The 20,210-nt window shown below is 38.3% G+C and overlaps 1 protein-coding gene across 3 annotated transcripts in view; it reads right to left on the bottom strand.

Moving 5' to 3' along the window:
- VSIG4 (V-set and immunoglobulin domain containing 4) overlaps positions 1-17,075 on the bottom strand; it is a 36,811-nt gene extending 19,736 nt beyond the window's left edge. For all 3 annotated transcript variants that reach the window (XM_084869687.1, XM_084869685.1, XM_084869686.1), the window contains exons 1-3: positions 16,888-17,075; positions 12,033-12,389; positions 11,073-11,354 (exon numbers count right to left, since the gene is read on the bottom strand). In XM_084869687.1, coding sequence (XP_084725813.1) covers positions 11,073-11,354; positions 12,033-12,389; positions 16,888-16,942 — 694 coding nt within the window. In that variant the 5' untranslated portion in view covers positions 16,943-17,075. The remainder of the gene's footprint in view (positions 1-11,072; positions 11,355-12,032; positions 12,390-16,887) is intronic.
- Between the last annotated feature and the right edge of the window lie 3,135 nt (positions 17,076-20,210).

The following is a 20,210-nucleotide window of genomic DNA, read 5'->3' as shown; positions in this document are numbered from 1 at the left end:
GTTGCCGGCACATCCCCGGTAGGGGGTGTGCAAGAGGCAGCTGGTTGATGTTTCTCTCTCATCGATGTTTCTAGCTCTCTATCCCTCTCTCCTCCTCTCTGAAAAAATCAATAAAATATATTTTAAAAAATAAAAAAGGAAGGAACTCCTACCATTTGCAACAGCATGGATGGGCCTGGAGAGCATTATGCTAATGAAAGAAGACAGTCATAGAAAGATAAATATCACATGATCTCACCCATTTGTGGAATAAGTGAGCAACATAAACTGATGAATAAAAACAGATCAAGACACAGAGAAGCATTGTTAAGACTGCCAAACCTCAAATGGAATGCTGGGAGGGGTTGGGGGAAAGAAGTAGAGGTCAACCAAAGGATCTGTATGCATGCATATAAGCATATCCAATGGACACAAACACTAGGGACATGAGGGCACAAATGGGAAGTGGGGGGGGGGGGAGGCAATGGGGGATAAGGACACTTATATAATACCCTAATAAAGAAAAAATAGCTGAGACCGGTTTGGCTCAGTGGATAGAGCGTCAGCCTGCAGACTGAAAGGTCCTGGGTTCGATTCTGGTCAAAGGCATGTACCCATTAAGAGACTGCGAATAACAATTAGCCTCCAGGCAGAAGTAATTGCCCCAACCTGTTGGACAACCTCTCAGCCCAATTATGGATAATTGCTTAAGGCTACTCCAGAATGAATCCAATCAGACTGCAGGCAGAGGCAGTTTCTGGAGGCTTTGAGTCTTTGCCTGATATAATTAGTCAGAAGCAGCAGTTGGGTTCCAGCCACAGACACCATCCAGAACTGCTCAGCAAGGCAACAGCCAGTGGGACCCCAAGCCCCTGCAACTGACATCTGCAGGAACAGCTCCATTGGAGGAAGTCTGTACAGTTCAGAACAAGGTTCATCAAGTTGGGAGACTCAAGGCAGACCCAGCCTCTGGGCTAAAGAGTACCCAAGCACTCGACAGCTGGCACAATGACATTGGGGTTGAACCTCACTAGCAGCAAGTTGGAGGGGAGATCCCTCCCACACATGGGACATCAACAATCAAGTCCCAATTACAACAGGAGAACCTAAACAATGTGCACTAAGAGCATTCTTAGAGCATCCAGCTCAGGTGAAAACAGAGACTACACCACTGGACCCTTTAAGACACTTTGTACATAAAGCCATTCCACAAAGACTGAGAGACATAGCAGTTTTACCTAATACATAGAAGCAAATACAATTCTGGTCAAGGGCATGTACCTTGGTTTCGGGCACATCCCCAGCGGGGAGTGTGCAGGAGGCAGCTGATCAATATTTCTCTCTCATCGTTGTTTCTAACTCTCTATTCCTCTCTCTTCCTCTCTGTAAAGAATCAATAAAATACATTAAAAAAAAGATATAGAGTTGAAAGCAATGGTTATAAAGATGCTTAATGAACTTAGTGGAAATTACAATAGCATGAAAGGGAAATAGAGGCTAATAACAAGAACCAGACAGAAATGAAGAATGATATATCTGACATGAGGAACACACTGGAAGGGATTAAAAGTAGCTTGGATAAAGCAGGGGATTTAATCATCGATTTGGAAGACAAGGTAGAAATAAATGCTCAATTAGATCAGCAAATATAAAAAGGAATTAAAAATATGGAAAATAGCTTAAGGGAGCTCCAGGACAACATGAAATATAGCAACATCACATCATAGGAATATCATAGAAGAATGTGAATGTGGAGCAGAGAACCTGTCTGAATAAATAGTGACAGAAAACTTCCCCAACCAGGTGAAGGAAAATGCCACACAAATTCAACAATGCAATCAACATGAATGCAAAGAGACCCACACCTAGATACATCATAATCAAAATGACAAATGCTAAAGGCAACAAAAGAATCTTAAAGGCAGCAAGAGAGGCAGGAAATTGAATAGAAAGGAGTTGCCATTAGAATGTCAACTGACTTCTTAATAGAAATACTTTGGGCTAGAAGGAAGTGGCATGAAGAAGTTAAAGTAATGAAAAGCAAGGGCCCAAATCCAAGACTACTGTATCCAGTGAAGCTATCATTTAAAATTGAAAGTGAAATAAAAAGCCTTCCAGAAAAAAAAGGTTTGAGGAGTAAATTACCACCAAACCAACAATGCAAGAAATGTTAAAGAGACTGCTTCAAAAAGAATAATAGAAGATAGGGTATCATAGGCTTAAAGAAAATAAAAATAACAATAAATAAATACCTATGAATAATAACATTAAAAGTGAATGGATTAAATGCTCCAGTCAAAAGACATAAGGTGACTGAATGGACAATAAAGCCTGACCCATATATTTGATGTCTACAAGAGACCCACCTGATAACAAAAGATACACTCAGATTGATAGTGAAGGATGTAAATATATATATCCCATCACTCTCTTTGGTAGTGGAAATGAAAAAATGTAAAGGGAAAAAAAAACCCTGGTTTATTAATACCCATATCAAACAAAATAAACTTTAAGACAAAGGACACTTTATAATAGTAAAGGAAATGATTCAACAAGAAAATATAACCCTTGCAAACATATATGCACCCAATATACGAGCACCTAAGTACATTAAAAAACTCTTGATGGATTTTAAGGGTGAGATTGATAGCAATACATAGTGGTGGACTTTAATACCCCACTGACATCATTGGATAAATCTTCCAGATAAAAAATTAACATGGAAACAGAGGCCTTAAATGACACCCTCGATCAGATGGATCTAACTGATATCTGCAGAATATTTCACCCCAAAGGAACAGAATCCACATTCTTCTCAAGTGCACGTGGAACATTCTCAAAGATAGACCACAGATTAGAACACAAAACAAGTCTATATAAATTCAAGGAAATTGATATAATACCAAGCATCTTCTCGGATCACAATGACATGAAGTTTGAAATTAACTACAGTGAAAAAAATTAAAAAATACATTGAGGTTACAGAGCATGTTATTAAACAACTAGAGACCTGGTGCACAAAATTTGTGCATGGGGGTCAGGGGGAGGGAGGTCCCTCAGCCTGGCCTGCACCCTCTCGAAATCTGGGACCCCTGTGGATCAGACCTAAACTGGCAGTTGGACATCCCTCTATTTGATTTTGACTTTTTTATTTCCCTGTGGTTGGCCATTCCCTATGTCTTGATTTAACAACTGCCCATTTTTATGAAATTTTAATCTACATTGACTGGTGTTGTGGAGCGAAGGCAAGTGAACAACCACTGCAGCCCAGACTAAATTAAAATTTAGGGAGCTTTGCCGAAACCAGTTTGGTTCAGTGGATAGAGTGTCGGCCTGCGGACTGAAAGGTCCCAGGTTCGATTCTGGTCAAGTACCTTGGTTATGGGCACATCCCCAGTAGGGGGTGTGCAAGAGGCAGCTGATCGACGGTTCTCTTCCATCGATGTTTCTATCTCTCTATCCCTCTCTCTTCCTCTCTGTAAAAAAATCAATAAAATATGTTTTAAAAATAAAAATAAATAAAATTTAGGGAGCCTTTATCCAGGCAACTGCCCTGCCATTCTCCATGCAGGGGGTGCGGAGAGCAGCAGCGACCATTTGTGTAAGACTGCTTTTAAGCCCATTAACCACATCCTGTTTTTGCAGAACAAGTAACCCAAGACAAAACAGTTTTTCCCAAGCAACGTCAGGATCTATTGAAGACCATGTTATTCACAGGGTCATTCTGTTCTTCAGAAAGCTGACAGTGATCTATTAAAGAAGGCCTACATGCTAGGAAGGGGCCATGAGACCCTATCTCAAGGCCTGGCCTAGTGTCAGCACTGACAACTCTATCTGAGGCATAGTCCACTGCCGCTCTGGAATAGGCAAAAAAAATCTCACTCTCCAACACCGGCCCAATTATTTCCTTTTTGACATCTAGGACATAAAGTGGTTGAATCTGTGTTGTTTGAATTGGGAGGTGGAATGCTCATGCCTTTCCCGGGGCACCACCTTTTGTCCTTCTTGGTTGCCTACATTCTTTTTTGAAATGTCCTGCTCCTCCACAATTAAAGCATATTCCCCGCTGTTGCAGAGGCAGCTAGAAAGTTTGCTTGAAAAGTGCCTGATCCCACACTCTCACATGCTTGAATCATTTCTGAAATGGTACTATTATTTCTCAGAGGCATCAAACATTTCTTACAATCACCATTGGCATTTTTGTTAGCTAACTAGTGGCCAGGTGGACGAAATTTGTGCACTTTAAAAGGGAATTAGAGGAAATATTTTAATATTATTTGCCCTTTCTCAATAATAGAAGTGTCAGAGATGAAATAAAATTAGTAAAATGTATATGAAAATATCCCTCCTGTCAGAGTCTGGGGCACACCATGGGAACTACAGTCAAGTCCCTGCCCACTGCCCGCATGCACTTCGAAGATGCAGACCCAGATGGGTCCACCCCCATTGGGTGGAATTGAGCAGAATATACATTCTTTTCTAGTGCACATTGAACATTTTCTAGGATAGAGCACATGTTAGGACACAAAATAAGTCTCAATAAATATAAGAAAATTGAAATCATATCAAGCATCTTCTCTGACCACAATGGTATGAAACTTGAAATCAATTAAAAGAAAAAAAAACTGAAAAACACTAACCCCTGAAGGCTAAATAACATGTTATTAAACAATGAATGGATTACAGTGAGATCAATAAAGATATAAAAAGATATTTTGAGACAAATAAAAATGAAAACTCAAAATTGATGGAACACAGCAATGCAATTCTAAGAGGGAAATTCGTAGCAACACACGCCACCTCAAGAAACAAGAAATATTTCAAATAAACAATCTAACCTTACACCTAAAGGAACTATAAAAAGAACAAACCAAGTCCAGTTACTATAAAGAAATGATAAAGACCATAGCAAAAAAATAAATAAAATAGAGTCTAAAACAAACAACAACAAAAAAAACCCACACACAAAAAAGAAAAGAAAAACAAAACAAACAAACAAACAAACAAAATAACAACAACAACAACAACAACAGTGCAAATGATCATTGAAAACTGGTTTGCCAAAACTGGTTTGGCTCAGTGGATAGAGCATCAGCCTGTGGACTAAAGGATCCCAGGTTCGATTCTGGTCAAGGGCATGTACCTTGGTTGTGGGCACATCCCCTGTGGGGGGTGGGATGGAGTGCGGGAGGAGGCTGATCAATGTTTCTCTCTCATAGATGTTTCTAGCTCTCTATCCCTCTTCCTTCCTCTCTGTAAAAAATCAATAAAATATATATATTTAAAAAGCTTTTTAAAAAAAAGAAAAGGAAACAAGACCTGCTACTTTGAAAAGATAACAAGATTGATAAACCTTTAATGAAACTCATCAAGAAAAAGAACAGAGAGGACCCAAATAAATGGAACAGGAAATGAAAGAGAAGAAATAAATGACACCACATAAATACATAGAATTATAAAAAAAAAATACTATGAACAATTATATGAAAACAAATTGGACAACCTGGAAGAAATGATATAATCTTCCAAGACTGAATCAAGAATAAACAGAAAATCTGAACAGACTAATTACAACAAATATAATTTAAGCAATAATGAAGGGGGAAAAAAGCACCTATCAGTAAACAAAAATCATGGACCAGATGGTTTCACAAGTGAATTTTATCAAAGATTCAAAGAATTAACACCTATTTTTCTCAATGTATTCCAAAAATTTTAAGAGGAAGAAGTACCTCCTAACTTATGTTACAAGGCCAATATTATTGTGCTTCCAAAACCAAATAAAGACATTAGAAAGAAAGATTATAGGCCAATGTTCTTGGTGAATATAGATTCAAAAATCTTCAACAAGATATTCACAAACTAAATTCAACAATACATTAAAAAGATCATATGCCATGATCAATTGGGAATTATTCCTGGTCTGCAAAAATAGTTCAATATACACAAATCAATTAACATGATACACAACATAAAATAAATAAAGGATTAAAATCATATAGTCATATCAATAGATGCTGATAAAACGCAGCATCTATTTTGTGATAAAACTCCAGAAAAGTGGAAATAGAGGATCAGACATCAATATAATAAAGCCTATTTATGACAAACCCACAGGTAACACCATACTCAATGGAGAAAAACTAAAAGTGTTTCCCTTAAGATTAGGAATAAGACAAGGATGTCCACTTTCATCAATTTTATTCAGCATAGTACTGGAAGTCCTACATACAGCTATCACACAAGAAGAATAAATAAAAACCATCTAAATTGGAAAAAAGTAGTTAAACTGCCATTATTTATCAATAACATGATAATAGAAATAAAGAATTCTGAAGATTTCACCAAAAAAGTACTAGAACTTATAAATAAATTCATAAAGTAGCAAGGTACAAAATAAATATATAGAAATCAGTTGCATTTTTGTAAACCAGTAATGAATTAAAAGAAAGAAAACTAAAAACAATCTCAATTACAATTGCATAAAAAAGATGTAGAAAGAAATCTAAACAAGAGTATAAAAAAAAACGTACTTGGAAAGTTATAAAACATTGAAGAAAAAAATTTAAGAAGCCACATATAGTTAAAATGTTCACACTATCCAAGGAAACCCATAGACTCAACACAATTCCTATCAAAACACAAATGGCTTTTTTCACAGAAATAACACAAATAATCCAAATATTTACATGGAATTACAATATCCCCTGAATGGCCACAACAACCTTGAGAAAGGATGGCAAAGTTGGAAGTATCACAATACCTAATATCAAGTTACACTACAAGCTACACTACATGTGCTCTATTCTAGGAAGTGTTCAATGTGCACTAGAAAAGAATGTACATTCTGATATTTTAAGATTAAATTCTCTTGAAATAGCATTTAAATTCAACTGCTCTACTGTATCATTTAAGGCCGCCATTTCCTTGTTTTTCTCTCTGTAAGATATATCCATTGATTTCAATGTTGTGTTAAAGTCCCCTACTGTGATTGAATTACTGTTGATTTCTCCCTTTATGTCCATCAAGAAAACATCCTGGTGCTGGTATTAAAATAACAAACAAACAACAACAACAACAAAAAAACAGACTCATACATCAATGAAACATAACAGAAAGCCCCGAAGTACATATTAATTGACCCATGCCTATATGGTCAATTAATATATGACAAAAGAAGCAATAACATACAATGGGGGTAAATAGTCTATTCAATAAATGGTGTTGGGAAATTTGAACAAATAAATGCAAAAAAAATAAATAAAACATATCCACCATCTGACAGCATATACAAAAATAAACTCAAAATGTGTTAGTTAAAATGTAAGACTTGAAACCATAAAATTTCTAGAAAAAAAACATAAGTAACAATTTTTTTTCTTATATATCTCCTTGGTCAAAGATAACAAAGGACAAATAAACAAATGGGACTATATCAAAGTAAAACGTTTTACAGCAAAAGAAGCCATAAGAAAAAGGAAAAGACAACCTGCCGAATAGGAGAACATATGCAGCATGATGCATCTGATAACTGGTTAATAACTAAATTTGTTAAAAACATATACAACTCAATGCCAAAAAGCCTACAAATAATCCACTAAGAAATGGGCAAAGGATCTGAATAGACATATACAGATGGCAAGTAGATAAATGAAAAGATGCTCGACATCAATAATCACTAGAGAATGCAAATTAAAATGAAGGCACTTGACCAGCCAGTGTTGCTCAGTGGTTGAGCATCAACCTATGAACCTAGAGGTCATCAACCTATGAACCTGGTCAGGGAACATACAAGAATCACCAATGAATGCATAAATAAGTGCATGAATGTGTCTCTCTCTTCCTCTCTCTTTATAAAAATGAAATTTAAAAATATTCAATGAGATGTCACTTCACTCCTATCAGAATGGTAATCATCCATAAATCAACAAACAAGAAGTGTTTGCTGGTGGTCTTTCTTGGCATCTGCAAGGGGTTCAGGAATATGGAGAAGGCACTGTGTGTAAATTAATCAAGAGTCCAGAGATGAAACATAATTTGGGGAGGCATTTGGAGGACCAGAGGAGCTTGGCTAAAGAAACCAAGTTCTCCTATCTCTCCAGACTTATTGCTTTTCCTAAGTCAAGGTAGATATACACATCAAAGTTTAAGGTTTGGTATACAGAATCCATTGTCAGATTGGAGGAACTGCCTAAAGCTGTTCAAGTGTTTGTCCAGTAGGAGGCAATAACATGTAGGTTGAAATGCCCTCAGCTGTGGTTATGAGTCTGTTGGGAAGGGACAATGAAGAATTATTGTTTAATGGATACAGTTTCTCTAGAATGATTAAAAAAAAGTTCTAAAAATAAATTGTGGTGATAATTAAAAATAAATAAATAAATAAATAAATAAATAAATAAATAAAGCATCCTTTTCAGGTTTGGGGAAATGCCCTCAGCCATTTCCAGATGATTCAGCCCTGCTATATGTTGGAATTGGCTTCCAGCAAGTGTTGTTGAGGATGTGGAGAAATGGGAACCCTCATGCACTGTTGGTGTGAATGCAGATTGGTTTAGTGGCTATAGCGAATATGGAGATTCCTCAAAAAATAAAAAATAGAACTGCCTTATGACCCAGAAATTCCATCTCTAGCTATATTGCCAAAGAAACCCAAAACACTAATTTGAAAGTATACATGCACCCCTATATTTACTGCATCGTTATTTGAAATAGCCAATATAAAACAGTCCAAGACAAATACCATAAGATTTCATTTATATGTGGAATTTAAATAACTAAATAAACAAAAAGATAATATAGAAATAGATTCATAGGTACAGAGAACAGACTGATAGTTGTCAGAGGGGGGAGGTTTGGTGGGCTCAGTAATAGATTAAGAAGTACTAATTGGTAGATACAAAATAGTCATGGGGATATGAAGTACAGAATGGAGAATATAATCAATAATATTATAATAACTATGTATGGTGCTAGGTGGGCACTTGAAACATTTGTAGGATCACTTTTTAAAGTATATGACTATTTAACCACTATGCTGTTTTAATTAATACAAAATAATATTGAATGTAAAAAATCATATATATGTTATTTACATATATACATAAAGTATATGACTTACATATATATATACATAAAGTATATGACTATTTAACCACTATGCTGTTTTAATTAATACAAAATAATATTGAATGTAAAATAATCATATATATGTTATTTGCATATATATATATATATATATATATACACACACACTAGGCTTACATACATATGTTAGGCATATATATATATACACATATACTAGGCTTTGATAGAGGATAATGGATGGAAGACGGGGTTGGAATAGCTGTGATGAAGACATCAAGTAGAGGGTTTGCTGTAGAAAGAAGAATGACACGTCTTACTTTAATCCAAGAGGTAATGGGTAAAGAAAAGTTAAGGCAGAGAAGGTGGTTGGTAGAATTCACCTTGATCTTCTTAGATAAGGAGAAGATGAATAACTGATATTAGGAATAGGACAAAAATGAGCAAATTTATTTGCATACGGCATGGGTACAAGAAGTGGATGTCACAGAGCATAAAACTAACATGGGGTAATGCATATCTGTATTTTTTTGTGTGTGTGAGAAGAGAGAGCTCAGTAGTCCAAGAGCATGAGGAAAGACACGGTCTGTAAGGCTATCCCAGAATTGAGAAACAGCACAGTGGTTGAGGGAGAGAGATGAGGGGCTGAGAACTATATTAGGTAGATATAAAACAGGGGACCAGATTCATGGCATACAGTTTAAGTAGAGAAGGAGTCAGGTAAAAAAAAAAAAATGAAGTGAAAGAAGCTTGGCTCAGCAAGCAGAAAAGGTGAAAGGTTCAAGTAATTTCTCTGAGCCTAAGTTCCTCATCTGTAAGTAGGGGAAATCATGAGCATTGCTTTATTGTCTATAAGCATGGACTATGATAAGAAATACACAGATTGATTGGTTGTGATCAAGTTCCTGACCAGATGGGCTAGGAACTGACTTACAGAAAGGTGAAAATTACAACTTGTTTCTCCTTAAAGTACACATTCTTGGACTTTCTGGACATTCCCTGCCCTCTCTGCTTGACCAGATTGTAAACTCTCATAGAACTGGGCCAGTATTCATATAATAATCTCAGAATGAGACAATCCTTGTTTCTCAAAAAATTAACAGACCAAAACCTACAGCATGCACATTGTCATTACAACTCAACTTGGAAAACAAATCCTTTCAGTCAAATGCAGGAGTCTCAAACTAACATAAGTCTGCTAATACAATTGGTGAGATCCAGTTTGATGACATTCCTTATTTAAAACTATCCTCAGAGGATAGTGATTTTTAGGAGGTTCTGAGGAAATTTCCCTAAAACAGGTTGTTCCCAAAATGTTTTGATGGGGAAACACATCGTTCCTTCTAAAGAATCTCTTGGAAGGAAGCAAGAGTCACTTAGATATATCATTGCTGTGCTGTTCATTTAAACCCCTGTCCCTACTATATATATATTTCAGAAAGGAAGAGGGAGAGATAGAAACATCAGTGATGAAAGAGAATCATTGACTGACTGTCTCCTGCATGCCCTCTACTGGGGATGGAGCCCACATTCTGGGCATGTACCCTTGACTGTAATCGAGCCTGGGACCCTTCAATTTGTAGGTCAATGCTCTATCCACTGAGCCAAACCAACTAGGGCCCTACAGTCTTTATGTACACAGTTTGTAGTACTCCCAGGATAATGCTGTAAGAAATAATCTTGATTAACCAGACTTAGTCTTCATTGCCACCTGAACTAGAACTTATAGTTGGCTTTTGCAAAAAGGTAGGAAAATTGAAAGAAACTACATATCTAGCAAATGTCACTTTTTCCTTTACCATCTTCATCTACTTAACCTACAGCAGGACAAGTATTATCTCCTGTCCTATTTTCCCAAGTCCAAAATTTTTCTTTCTTTGTGATTTTACAACCCAATACCCCTCCCCCTCACACACATCAATCTCTCTTCTCTGGAATAAAGACATTCTACTGGGGTATATCTAGAATCAGATTGTCCATGGATATGCTCACCAGGAGAGAGGGTTGCTCACCTTTGACCACAAACTTCACAATGTTGCTGCGTTGCTCAGAGCCTACCCGGCCCTTAGCAGTACAGAAATAGGAGCCTGAATTATCCAACACTGCAGGCTTGAAAAGTAAGGTACTCAAGGTTGTTACTATGATAGGTTCTGAGTTGTTTGTCTGTTCCTTGTACCAAACATAACTGATGGGAGGAGAACCCTGAGCCTGGCATTGAAGGCTAATCCTCGTTCCCTGGAGCACTGTGAAGCCATAGCCATTGCCAGTTGTCACTGTGGGCTTGGAAACAGGGACTGCAAAGGGAAGACAAAAGAAGAGGTTATGGTAAATTACAAGAATATGGGAACACAAAGCTGAAACATATTTTCCGAATATAGGGATATGTACATATCTACAAAGGGAACTAAAATGAGCATATAGGACAATGTAAATAAAAATACCTTACTTTAGAAGATTAGGTACTGTTTTGTATTATCTGGGTTTTGGACTACCTGGAGTTAAAAATCAACTGACTGTAAAAAAGATAAGATAGCTTTTTTTAAGCTTGAGTAGCTTTGGGATTGTTTAGCTTTTGAATTACAGGAGATATATGTATAATTGTCAAGTCAACAAAACTCATCTAAGCTGGCCCTTGCATCCCTGTCCCCAGAGCTTCTATGTCAACATCAATTCAATATCCAATATCCTGATCAGATATCCTCATTTTTATGAATTTTAAGACTCAGAGCCCAAAGAGGACAAAAACTGTTGATGCAAGAATTTCTATGACACTCAAGAGATAGAGATTTGAAGGCCAAAGACCCTTCCCAAGATTTTTTAAATTATGCCATGAAAGTGTCCCTGAGGATACTTTGCCTATACACTTACTCTGATGAGCACAAATGTCTCTGGGTTTCTCAAGGTTTTCTAGGATTATAGTCTTTTATTGAATCTTTGCCAATAAGTACTTTCCTATCCCCACAGTGACTCACGTTTCTGGACGCGAAGCTCAATGATCTTATCTCCCACCACTTGGTTGCCATTAGGAGTCTGCCAAGTGACTTCACAAGTGTAGTGGCTCCGGTCATCCATCTCCAGGGTCTTCAGTTGGAGGGACACATCTCCTAGAACCTCGCGGTTAATGTGCAAGCGGCCCCGGTACTTTGCTTGCTGGATATGATCTCCAGAGGAGTCACGTAGGAAGATGGTGATTGGGTCTGAGTCACGTCGTACCAGCCACTTTACCAAGACTTGGGTGTAGCCTTTCAGAGGAGCAAAGGTGCAAGGAATATTCACCTCCCCTTTCCAAGGCCCTGTCACACTCTCAGGAGCTTCAAGGATGGGAGAGCCTGAAGATGGGCAACAGAGGAAGAATACAGATATAGATGGCACACCCACCTGGGAGATAGGGTGGCTCTTCTCCACTAATCTTCCTCCAGCTCTACCAAATCTCCCTCCCCTTTTCCTAAAATTATTCTCATACTCCCCTCCTGTGGAACAAAGCATAATTCTGCTCTGAGGCCATCTGGAGCAGCTGAAAATGCCTTTGCTACATGTTTGTATGTTTTCCTTCTAACCTCGGGGGAACTGCGAGGCCTGGCTCATGTTATCCTCTTTGGGAAAATGCTGGGGATTCTCACATAGATCACTCTGCTCTGTCAAGAACATGGAAAGCCAGTCCCAATTTACCAATCTTGGAAGTCATTTTTAGTATTGGGTCAAACATGACTTTTCCATCTCAGAATAGAGTTATGGGACAGAGTTAGTAACCAGACTTCTAATAATCTCATGTTATTCCAATTTTACTTTTTTTATTCCCCTCTCCTTTCTTCTACCCATCCTTTCATCTTTATCCTCTTTGTTCTTTTTTGTGTTCTTTTCTCCTCTTCTTCCTATTTATTCAGTAGTAGAATAAAGGTAAAGTATATGGTAGGCACAGGGCATCACAGGAAAAGTAACATTATACTATTCCTCTTGTTTTTTTATTTACAGAATGAAGGTAACCTCAATAGCATTAACTTATACATTACAACAATCCCTATTATACAAAAAAAGAGGAAAAAAACCTAAAAAACATTGAGTAGGAGTACCTAGTAAATTCAGGAGAGGAGTGAAAGGCTGCATGGTGAGTAAGAATAATAACACCAATATAAATCCAAGGTCTGCTCTACCATATATTTTGCTGTGTGACCATGGGTAAATTGCTAAACCTGTCTGAGCTTTATCAATAAAATGGAGGTGATAATAAACAGAAGGTTACTATGAAGATAAAATGAGCTCATAGGTGTTAAATAACCTAGCATAGTGGTTGGCATTCAGTAGGTGTTGGATAAATGCCAGTCCTGTCCCATGCTTTAAGGGAAACTTCTCATATTTGTCTTGATTCTTCTTATCCTATAGAAGTCTTCACTATGTTTTCTCTAAGGTGGACAGATCAATTAGATTGGATCAGAGTAAGCTTTAATAATGACCTAAAAGAGAACTTAAGGCATGAGCAGGCAAGGAAGTCACCCTTCACAGCCTGATGGAACCCACCAAATTATGGGCAGGTAATAGGCCATCCCTGGTTTATAGGGTAGCCAAAAAGTGCACAGTAGCCTTTGCCTCCAAAAACAAGGCTGGCATGGAAGTCAATGTGAAATGTTGGCCAAATTAAGCAATACTCCTTGCTTTCCTGGAAGATTGGTTAGGGAAAATCTATTTCAGGAAAGCATCAACACTTGAGTGGATGTTCTACACATTATGGAACCATGAAAACCACAAAATAGTTAGGGACCTAGTACAACAGGTCTTGGGGTGCTGAAGGCAAATTCCAGCAGGTCATAATTATGCAAGAAGTTCTTCAGAAGTCTGATGGACCTTGGGGCTTCAGCAGGGCTGAAAATCTGCATATTATTACCTGCTGCTGAACAGCTGTAACCATTTCCCCTAACCTGATAATCTTTTCCTGTTTATGAAACCTTACCTTTGATATGTATATCTGCTTTCCTAAAGGGCCACTGTGTTTTCCAGTAAATAAAAAGCGGTGGGTCCAGAGATTCGGGGAACTTAGTCACTAGAGCTAAGTTTCCATCTGGCTCCCCAAAATGCCTTCCAAATTTATATTTCTTGTATAGTCTCTATTAATTTATGTGCAGCCCTTCTCCAGATTCCTGAATCCTTGCAGCGAAAAGACTGCGGCATTGGAGGACTGGGCAAGATAGTATTTTGGAGATTTCTAGAATTGCATAGATTTACGGGCTTTTAGAAACCACTTAGTCACATTCACTAATGGTATATATGGGCAAGGCTAAGGCTCAGAGAGAGAAAGATCATTATCCAAAGATACACACATAGCAGGAACAGATCTTGGCCTCTAGGCATAAAATAAAGGCTTTCAGAAGCTACTACCTTCTTACCTTCTTACTAACTTATTAAACTTACTAAGGGGTTTCTGGCTTCAGTTGTGGCTAAAGCCAGCAATCCCCTTACTTGGGCCTACTTGGCATGACTTAAAGGGATATTATCTGATCCTTGGATAATATTCCCTGACTGCCTGGAAAATAATTCTCCCATCTGTTGGCTACTTTCTAAAAAATCTTTTCCAAGAACTTTAGAGCCTTGCTTTTTTCCCTCAGGAAAGAACATAAGTTTATTCAAATATTAGCTCCCTTCAAGAGAAATACCAGGGATGATCATTGACTCAAAAGGCTTTGTTGGAAAAGGGTTTAACTTTAGAAAGAGGGAAGAATACAGGGGCCCATTCTAGTCCAGGAACTGGACTTAGGGGGAAAAAAGTCTGGGGCCTGTGTAATGTTACTAAATAAAAAAAATACCTAGTTTTCTGGGTGTGGACCCCTTTACACAACTTGGTCTAGATCCCTTTTTGAATCTTTTTCCTCCTACCATTACACAGAGGGTGAGATCTTCCCATGACCCCACATTCCTGTGTCTGGCCACTCTTCCTCTTTTGTGCTGCCTCCTAGATAGATTATTAACTTATATAATAAATGTTTATAAAATTTTATAATATTCATAAAATGAAAATATTATTATTTATTTTTATTATGATTATTTCAACATATGCTTTAAGCTTAACAGCTGATTTGGGCCCCTAGAGGCTCTTCAGAAGTGAAGCCAAATAGTCTAAAGAGCTGTCCAGTTAGCAGGGCCCTTTGAGGCCAGCTAACATGATCCCCTCACTGTACAAATGATCTGGGTACACTAAGATCCAGGGAGAGGAAGGCATTCTTGGTCATTCAGTATGTCCTGAATCTCAGGTCTTTTTTATTTATTTATTTATTTATTTATTTATTTATTTATTTATTATTGTTCTTATTTTTTTTCCATTGTTTGTTTTTTGTGAATCTCAGGTCTTACAGTGTAAAATCCTACACTCAAATGAAAGCCCTGCTTTCAGGTTTGGAGGACCTCAGAGTTTGGGAATGATGTAATAAACATATGAGCTCTCACATGCATGTCCACACATGATTTAAATTTAACATTTACAAAATATTTCTATGAGCCCAGCCCTGCCTTTATAAGTCCCACCTCAAACCAACACATTTGAAGAAAGGTAGGGAAGTGCACTGTAAAAGGTGTTAGAAAATGAAAATATTGTAGCTCTAGAAATAACACTATTTTTAGGAGCATTAATTCTGCCACCAATGCTTTTCCCGTTTAGGTGACTTAATTCTAGCTTGAAGTTCTAAAATTTGATGGATCATAGAGCCCCAAGATAGGATATCCTTAATTGAGTCAGCTATGGTAAGCTGGATTCTTTCTGACCATACAAAGGACACAAAACTAATACCATCCAACCTCTATATCTAAAAATATGAAAGAGAAAAGAAAAAAAATATGAAAGAAACAGGGTGCAGCAAGAATCCCTTTGATTTATCATAGGTTGCATTTAGTTATTACTCAGTCTTATTTTCTTAACAGACTATCTCAATTCTCATGGATATAAAGATGGAAGAAGACCCAAGGAAGTAATGTTACTATGCTATGGTCAAATCTCTTTTGGAATATGTGTCCAACATTAATTTTCCACTATTACCCCAGACACTCTCAGCCATGTTGACAGGGAAGTGAGTTACCCAAGAAGATTGTAAGAAAGTAAGTTATGTGAAGACAAGTTGAAGGATGTGGGGCTATTTATCTTGAATAAGAGATGGGTCAAGGGGACATGATATCTCTTCTCAGAAATGTTAAGGGCTGTCACAGTATAGAGGAAACAGATCTGATCTGTGTGTATCCAAGAAACAGCGCTAGGACATTGGAGAGAAGTCACTGGAAAGTGCTTTTAGTTCAATATCAGGAATAACTTTCTAACAGTTGGAGATTCCTCTGAATAAAATAGATGGCCTGGAAAAGTAGTGAACTAGCAGTCACTGGAAGTGTGTGATCAGATAACAGTGAAGGATAAATTGAGGTTACTTTTTAAGATCCTATCTACCTCTTCAACAACATTCCTTCTTTGGGAGGTATGTGTATTAACAGGGATCAAAGCCTGAAGTTATAATGGTAGAATTTCAATTGAAAGATAGAAGATGGTGGAGGAATTTGGGAAGCATTGGGTACCTTTTGAATGCCCCAGAGATAAAAACAAGAGCCATAAAAGTATTTGGATACTTTCCAAGAAAGGATCCTTTTCCATTTCTATGAAAACTTACCTCCTGGATCCTTCACCACCCTTCAACTACCTCCCTCTCTTCTGACCAAAGCTGAGAGAGTCTGTAGTACTGGCTGAGAAACTCCTGCTCAGCAGAAATAGGCTTTCCTCAGTAGGCATTCAATCCCACCCCCAACGCCCCAGTCTTTTGCCTGTGCCACTAGTGGCATCCAGGCGACAATTTTCTGCCTTACCATAGGTGACCATCATTAGGTGGCCCAGGAACAACAGGCCCAGCAAGAGCCCCATCACAGCCAGAGCCACTTCTGTCCTTTCTTCCTGCCTCCTGCTGTCAAAGAGGTTCGAACTCCTGATGGCTGCCAGTGTCTATGCCTGATCACTTCCCTTCCTTCCTCATATCTCTCACTTAACTTCCAGTCTCATCTCACATTTCCCTTCCTTCCCTATTTCAGCACAAGTCATATGAGCATTTCCCTCCCTTTCTTGCCTGGGGTTGGAGGTTTCCTGGTGAGTGAAGCAACTTCTCTCCCTGCTAGGTTATTGACTTGACTTCTCTGGAGCCAATAGGACCCTCTGACCTTAAAGTTCACAGGATGTGTTTATTCTGGGTTTCTTCCACAAAACTTAGATATTGGTGGATGAGTATGCTTCCTCTAGCATGGGGGCATTTACCTTTCTGGTGGGCCTAAGGAAAAGAGATCAATTTTGCTGGCTGGTGTAATATTCAGTATCATGCTGTTAACTCCTGCTTGCTCAGCTAGATAAGAAATATACCCCCATTAATACACTGAGTGGCCAGATTATTATGATCTCTGAATGCATAATAATTTGTCCACTCAGTGTGTGTGTGTGTGTGTGTGTGTGTGTGTGTGTGTGTGTGTATGTGTGTGTGTGTGTGTGTGTATTAGAGGCCTGGTGCATGAATTTGTGCTTGGGGGGGGTCTGTCCAGCCTGGCCAGGGGGAGGGGACATGGGCGGTTGGCTGGCCTGCATACTGGTTGAACTCCTGGTCAAGGGGACAATTTGCATATTAGCCTTTTATTATATAGGATATACACTGGTGGCCAGATTATTATGTGTTCAGAGATCATAATAATCTGGCCACTCAGTGTACAGTTTACATTCAATATTATTTTCTATTATTTTCAGGTGTACAGCATAATGGTTAGACAGTCATAAGCTTTAAAAGTGCTCTCCTAATATTCCCAGTACCCACTTCACATCATATGTAGTTATTACATTACTAGAGGCCCAGTGCATGAAAATTCATGCATTGGAGGGGGGTTCCTCAGCCCAGCCTGCCCCCTCTCAGAGTCCAGGAGCCCTCAAGGGTGGGGGACAATCTGGCAATCAAGAGAAGGCAACGCCCCATCACACTCTGCTGCTGCCACTTCTGGCAGTACAAGCCTCGCTGACCCTGGTTACCTGAGCCTTGGGTGGCCCTGGGTGGTTGGGCAGCCACCATCAAGGCTTGCTTGTGCCTTGGGAGGACTCTGGAGGCATCTGTGTGGAGCAGCAAGGCCTACCTGGAGCAGGCCCGGCTTTGCTGAGTGTCTGCTGCCCCGGAGGGGCTGAGGGGACTGGGCACTGCCATCTTGTGGCTGTGGGGGCCACCATATTTGAAGGCGGGGAAGTCAATTAGCATATCCCCTCCTTATTGGCTGTGGGTGCTGCCATCTTTGAGGGCAAGGCAGTCAATTAACATATTCCCTCCTTATTGGCTGTGGGGGCCACCATATTTGCAACAGCATGAGGCTTAATTAGCATATTCCCTCTTTATTAGATAGGATTATTGACTATATTCCCTCTGGTGTACTTTTCATCTCTGTGACTATTTTGTAACTCCAATTTATGCTTTTAAATCCCTTTTTTCACCCAATCCCTCAACCTTCCTCTTCTCTGGCAACCATCAGTTTGTTCTCTATATTTATGAGTTTATTTTATTTGATTATTTTGTTCTTTAGATTCTACAAATAAGTGAAATTATATTTGTCTTTCCCTGAACTATTTCACTTAGCACAATAACCTTTATGAATCACTTTTTCTTACAGCTCCATCTCTTTGGTGGGAAGGGTTCATATTAGTGCTCATAAGGGATCTTTTATTTATTTTTAAGGAAAAATTAAGTCTATTAGGTTGAATTTTTCAATGACTTTCCATTGATACAGATCCCTGACTGCAATAAAATGACATTAAGCCTCCCAGGAAGCTTAATTGCTTCTCTATAGGCTCTATAGTTATTGTAAGTCTACCAGCATTCTACATCTAGGTTTGGCACTGCCCACAATCTACTAAGCTTAGAAAGTAAAACATGTATAAAGGAGAAATTCATTCAACAAATTCATACTGACTTACAAATAACATATAATTTTACCTTTCTTTTTAATTAGAAGAATAACAGACATCTTGATTGGAGGATGGATGAGCTTTGCAACAAGGTGGAGCAAGACTCCACAAGGAAACATTATCTCCTCTATATGCTTGCCAAGAGGTGATTATATACACATGATTGAGGTATCTGCAAGGGCTAAGAGGAGGCTCAAGAATTTTAAGCCTTGACATTATCACATGGAATTCTGCCAAACCACTCTGATTCCCAGATTCAATCACCCTTGCCTCATTGTCACTGCTTTTTGGTTACTTCTTTCAGTCCACCTCTCTGGATCTTCTAGTCATTCTTTCTTTTTGAGTCCTCACTCAGGGAACTCTGAACTTTGTAATTTCCAGCCAATACCCTACACCATTACCACCATATATCTACACACACAGAGACACACTTTTTCCTCTACATCAGGGATAGGGAACATCTGGCCCATGGGCCATATAAGGCCAGAAAATTATTTGGTCTGGCCCTGCAAAAGCATTTGAGATGAATTAATCAAATGTTTGACCAAATATAGCAGGCTAATTTTTAAGTTGATAATTTTGTATGGCCTACGAATGATGTTATAAATACCTAAATGGCCCTTGGCATAAAAAAGGTTATACATCCCTGCTCTACATCATGAAGATCTGAAGGCCCATGCCCCATTAGCTTGATCTCAGTTTCCCACTGGCCTGGTGGATTTGTAAGTTTAAAACTACCCTCTTGCTTTCTTTTTAGAATCTCTGAGATCCGGAGATAAATAAGTATACAGGGGAAGATATATAGCATTCTTCTGACAAAGACATCCAGTCCTGCAGTGTGCTCCCTGTTGAGCAAGAAGAACACTGAAGGGGAAGTCAGGAAGCACAGAGACAGATATGGTTCTGCATTTACTTCATTCTGAGACATTGGCCAAGTAAAGTCTCCCTGAACCTCAGCTTCCCTAATTTTAATCTGAGCACTATTAGACTTGATGTTTTTATAGCTTCAAATTTTTAAAAATCAAACTATACATATAACAACTATAGCAATGATAGCTACTTTTTATTATTTGTTTAAACATATATTGAACATTTTTTATGTGCCAGGCATGGGGCAAAGACACTGAACACAACAATGATTAAGACAAACTCCTTCACGGAGCTCACTGTCTAATACTAAAAGGCTCAGAGTGGTAAATGACTTTTCTAG

This window comes from Pipistrellus hanaki, assembly GCF_964339955.1.
Source record: "Pipistrellus hanaki genome assembly, chromosome: X".
NCBI lineage: Eukaryota > Metazoa > Chordata > Mammalia > Chiroptera > Vespertilionidae > Pipistrellus > Pipistrellus hanaki.
This window is presented reverse-complemented; position numbering and strand designations above follow the sequence as displayed.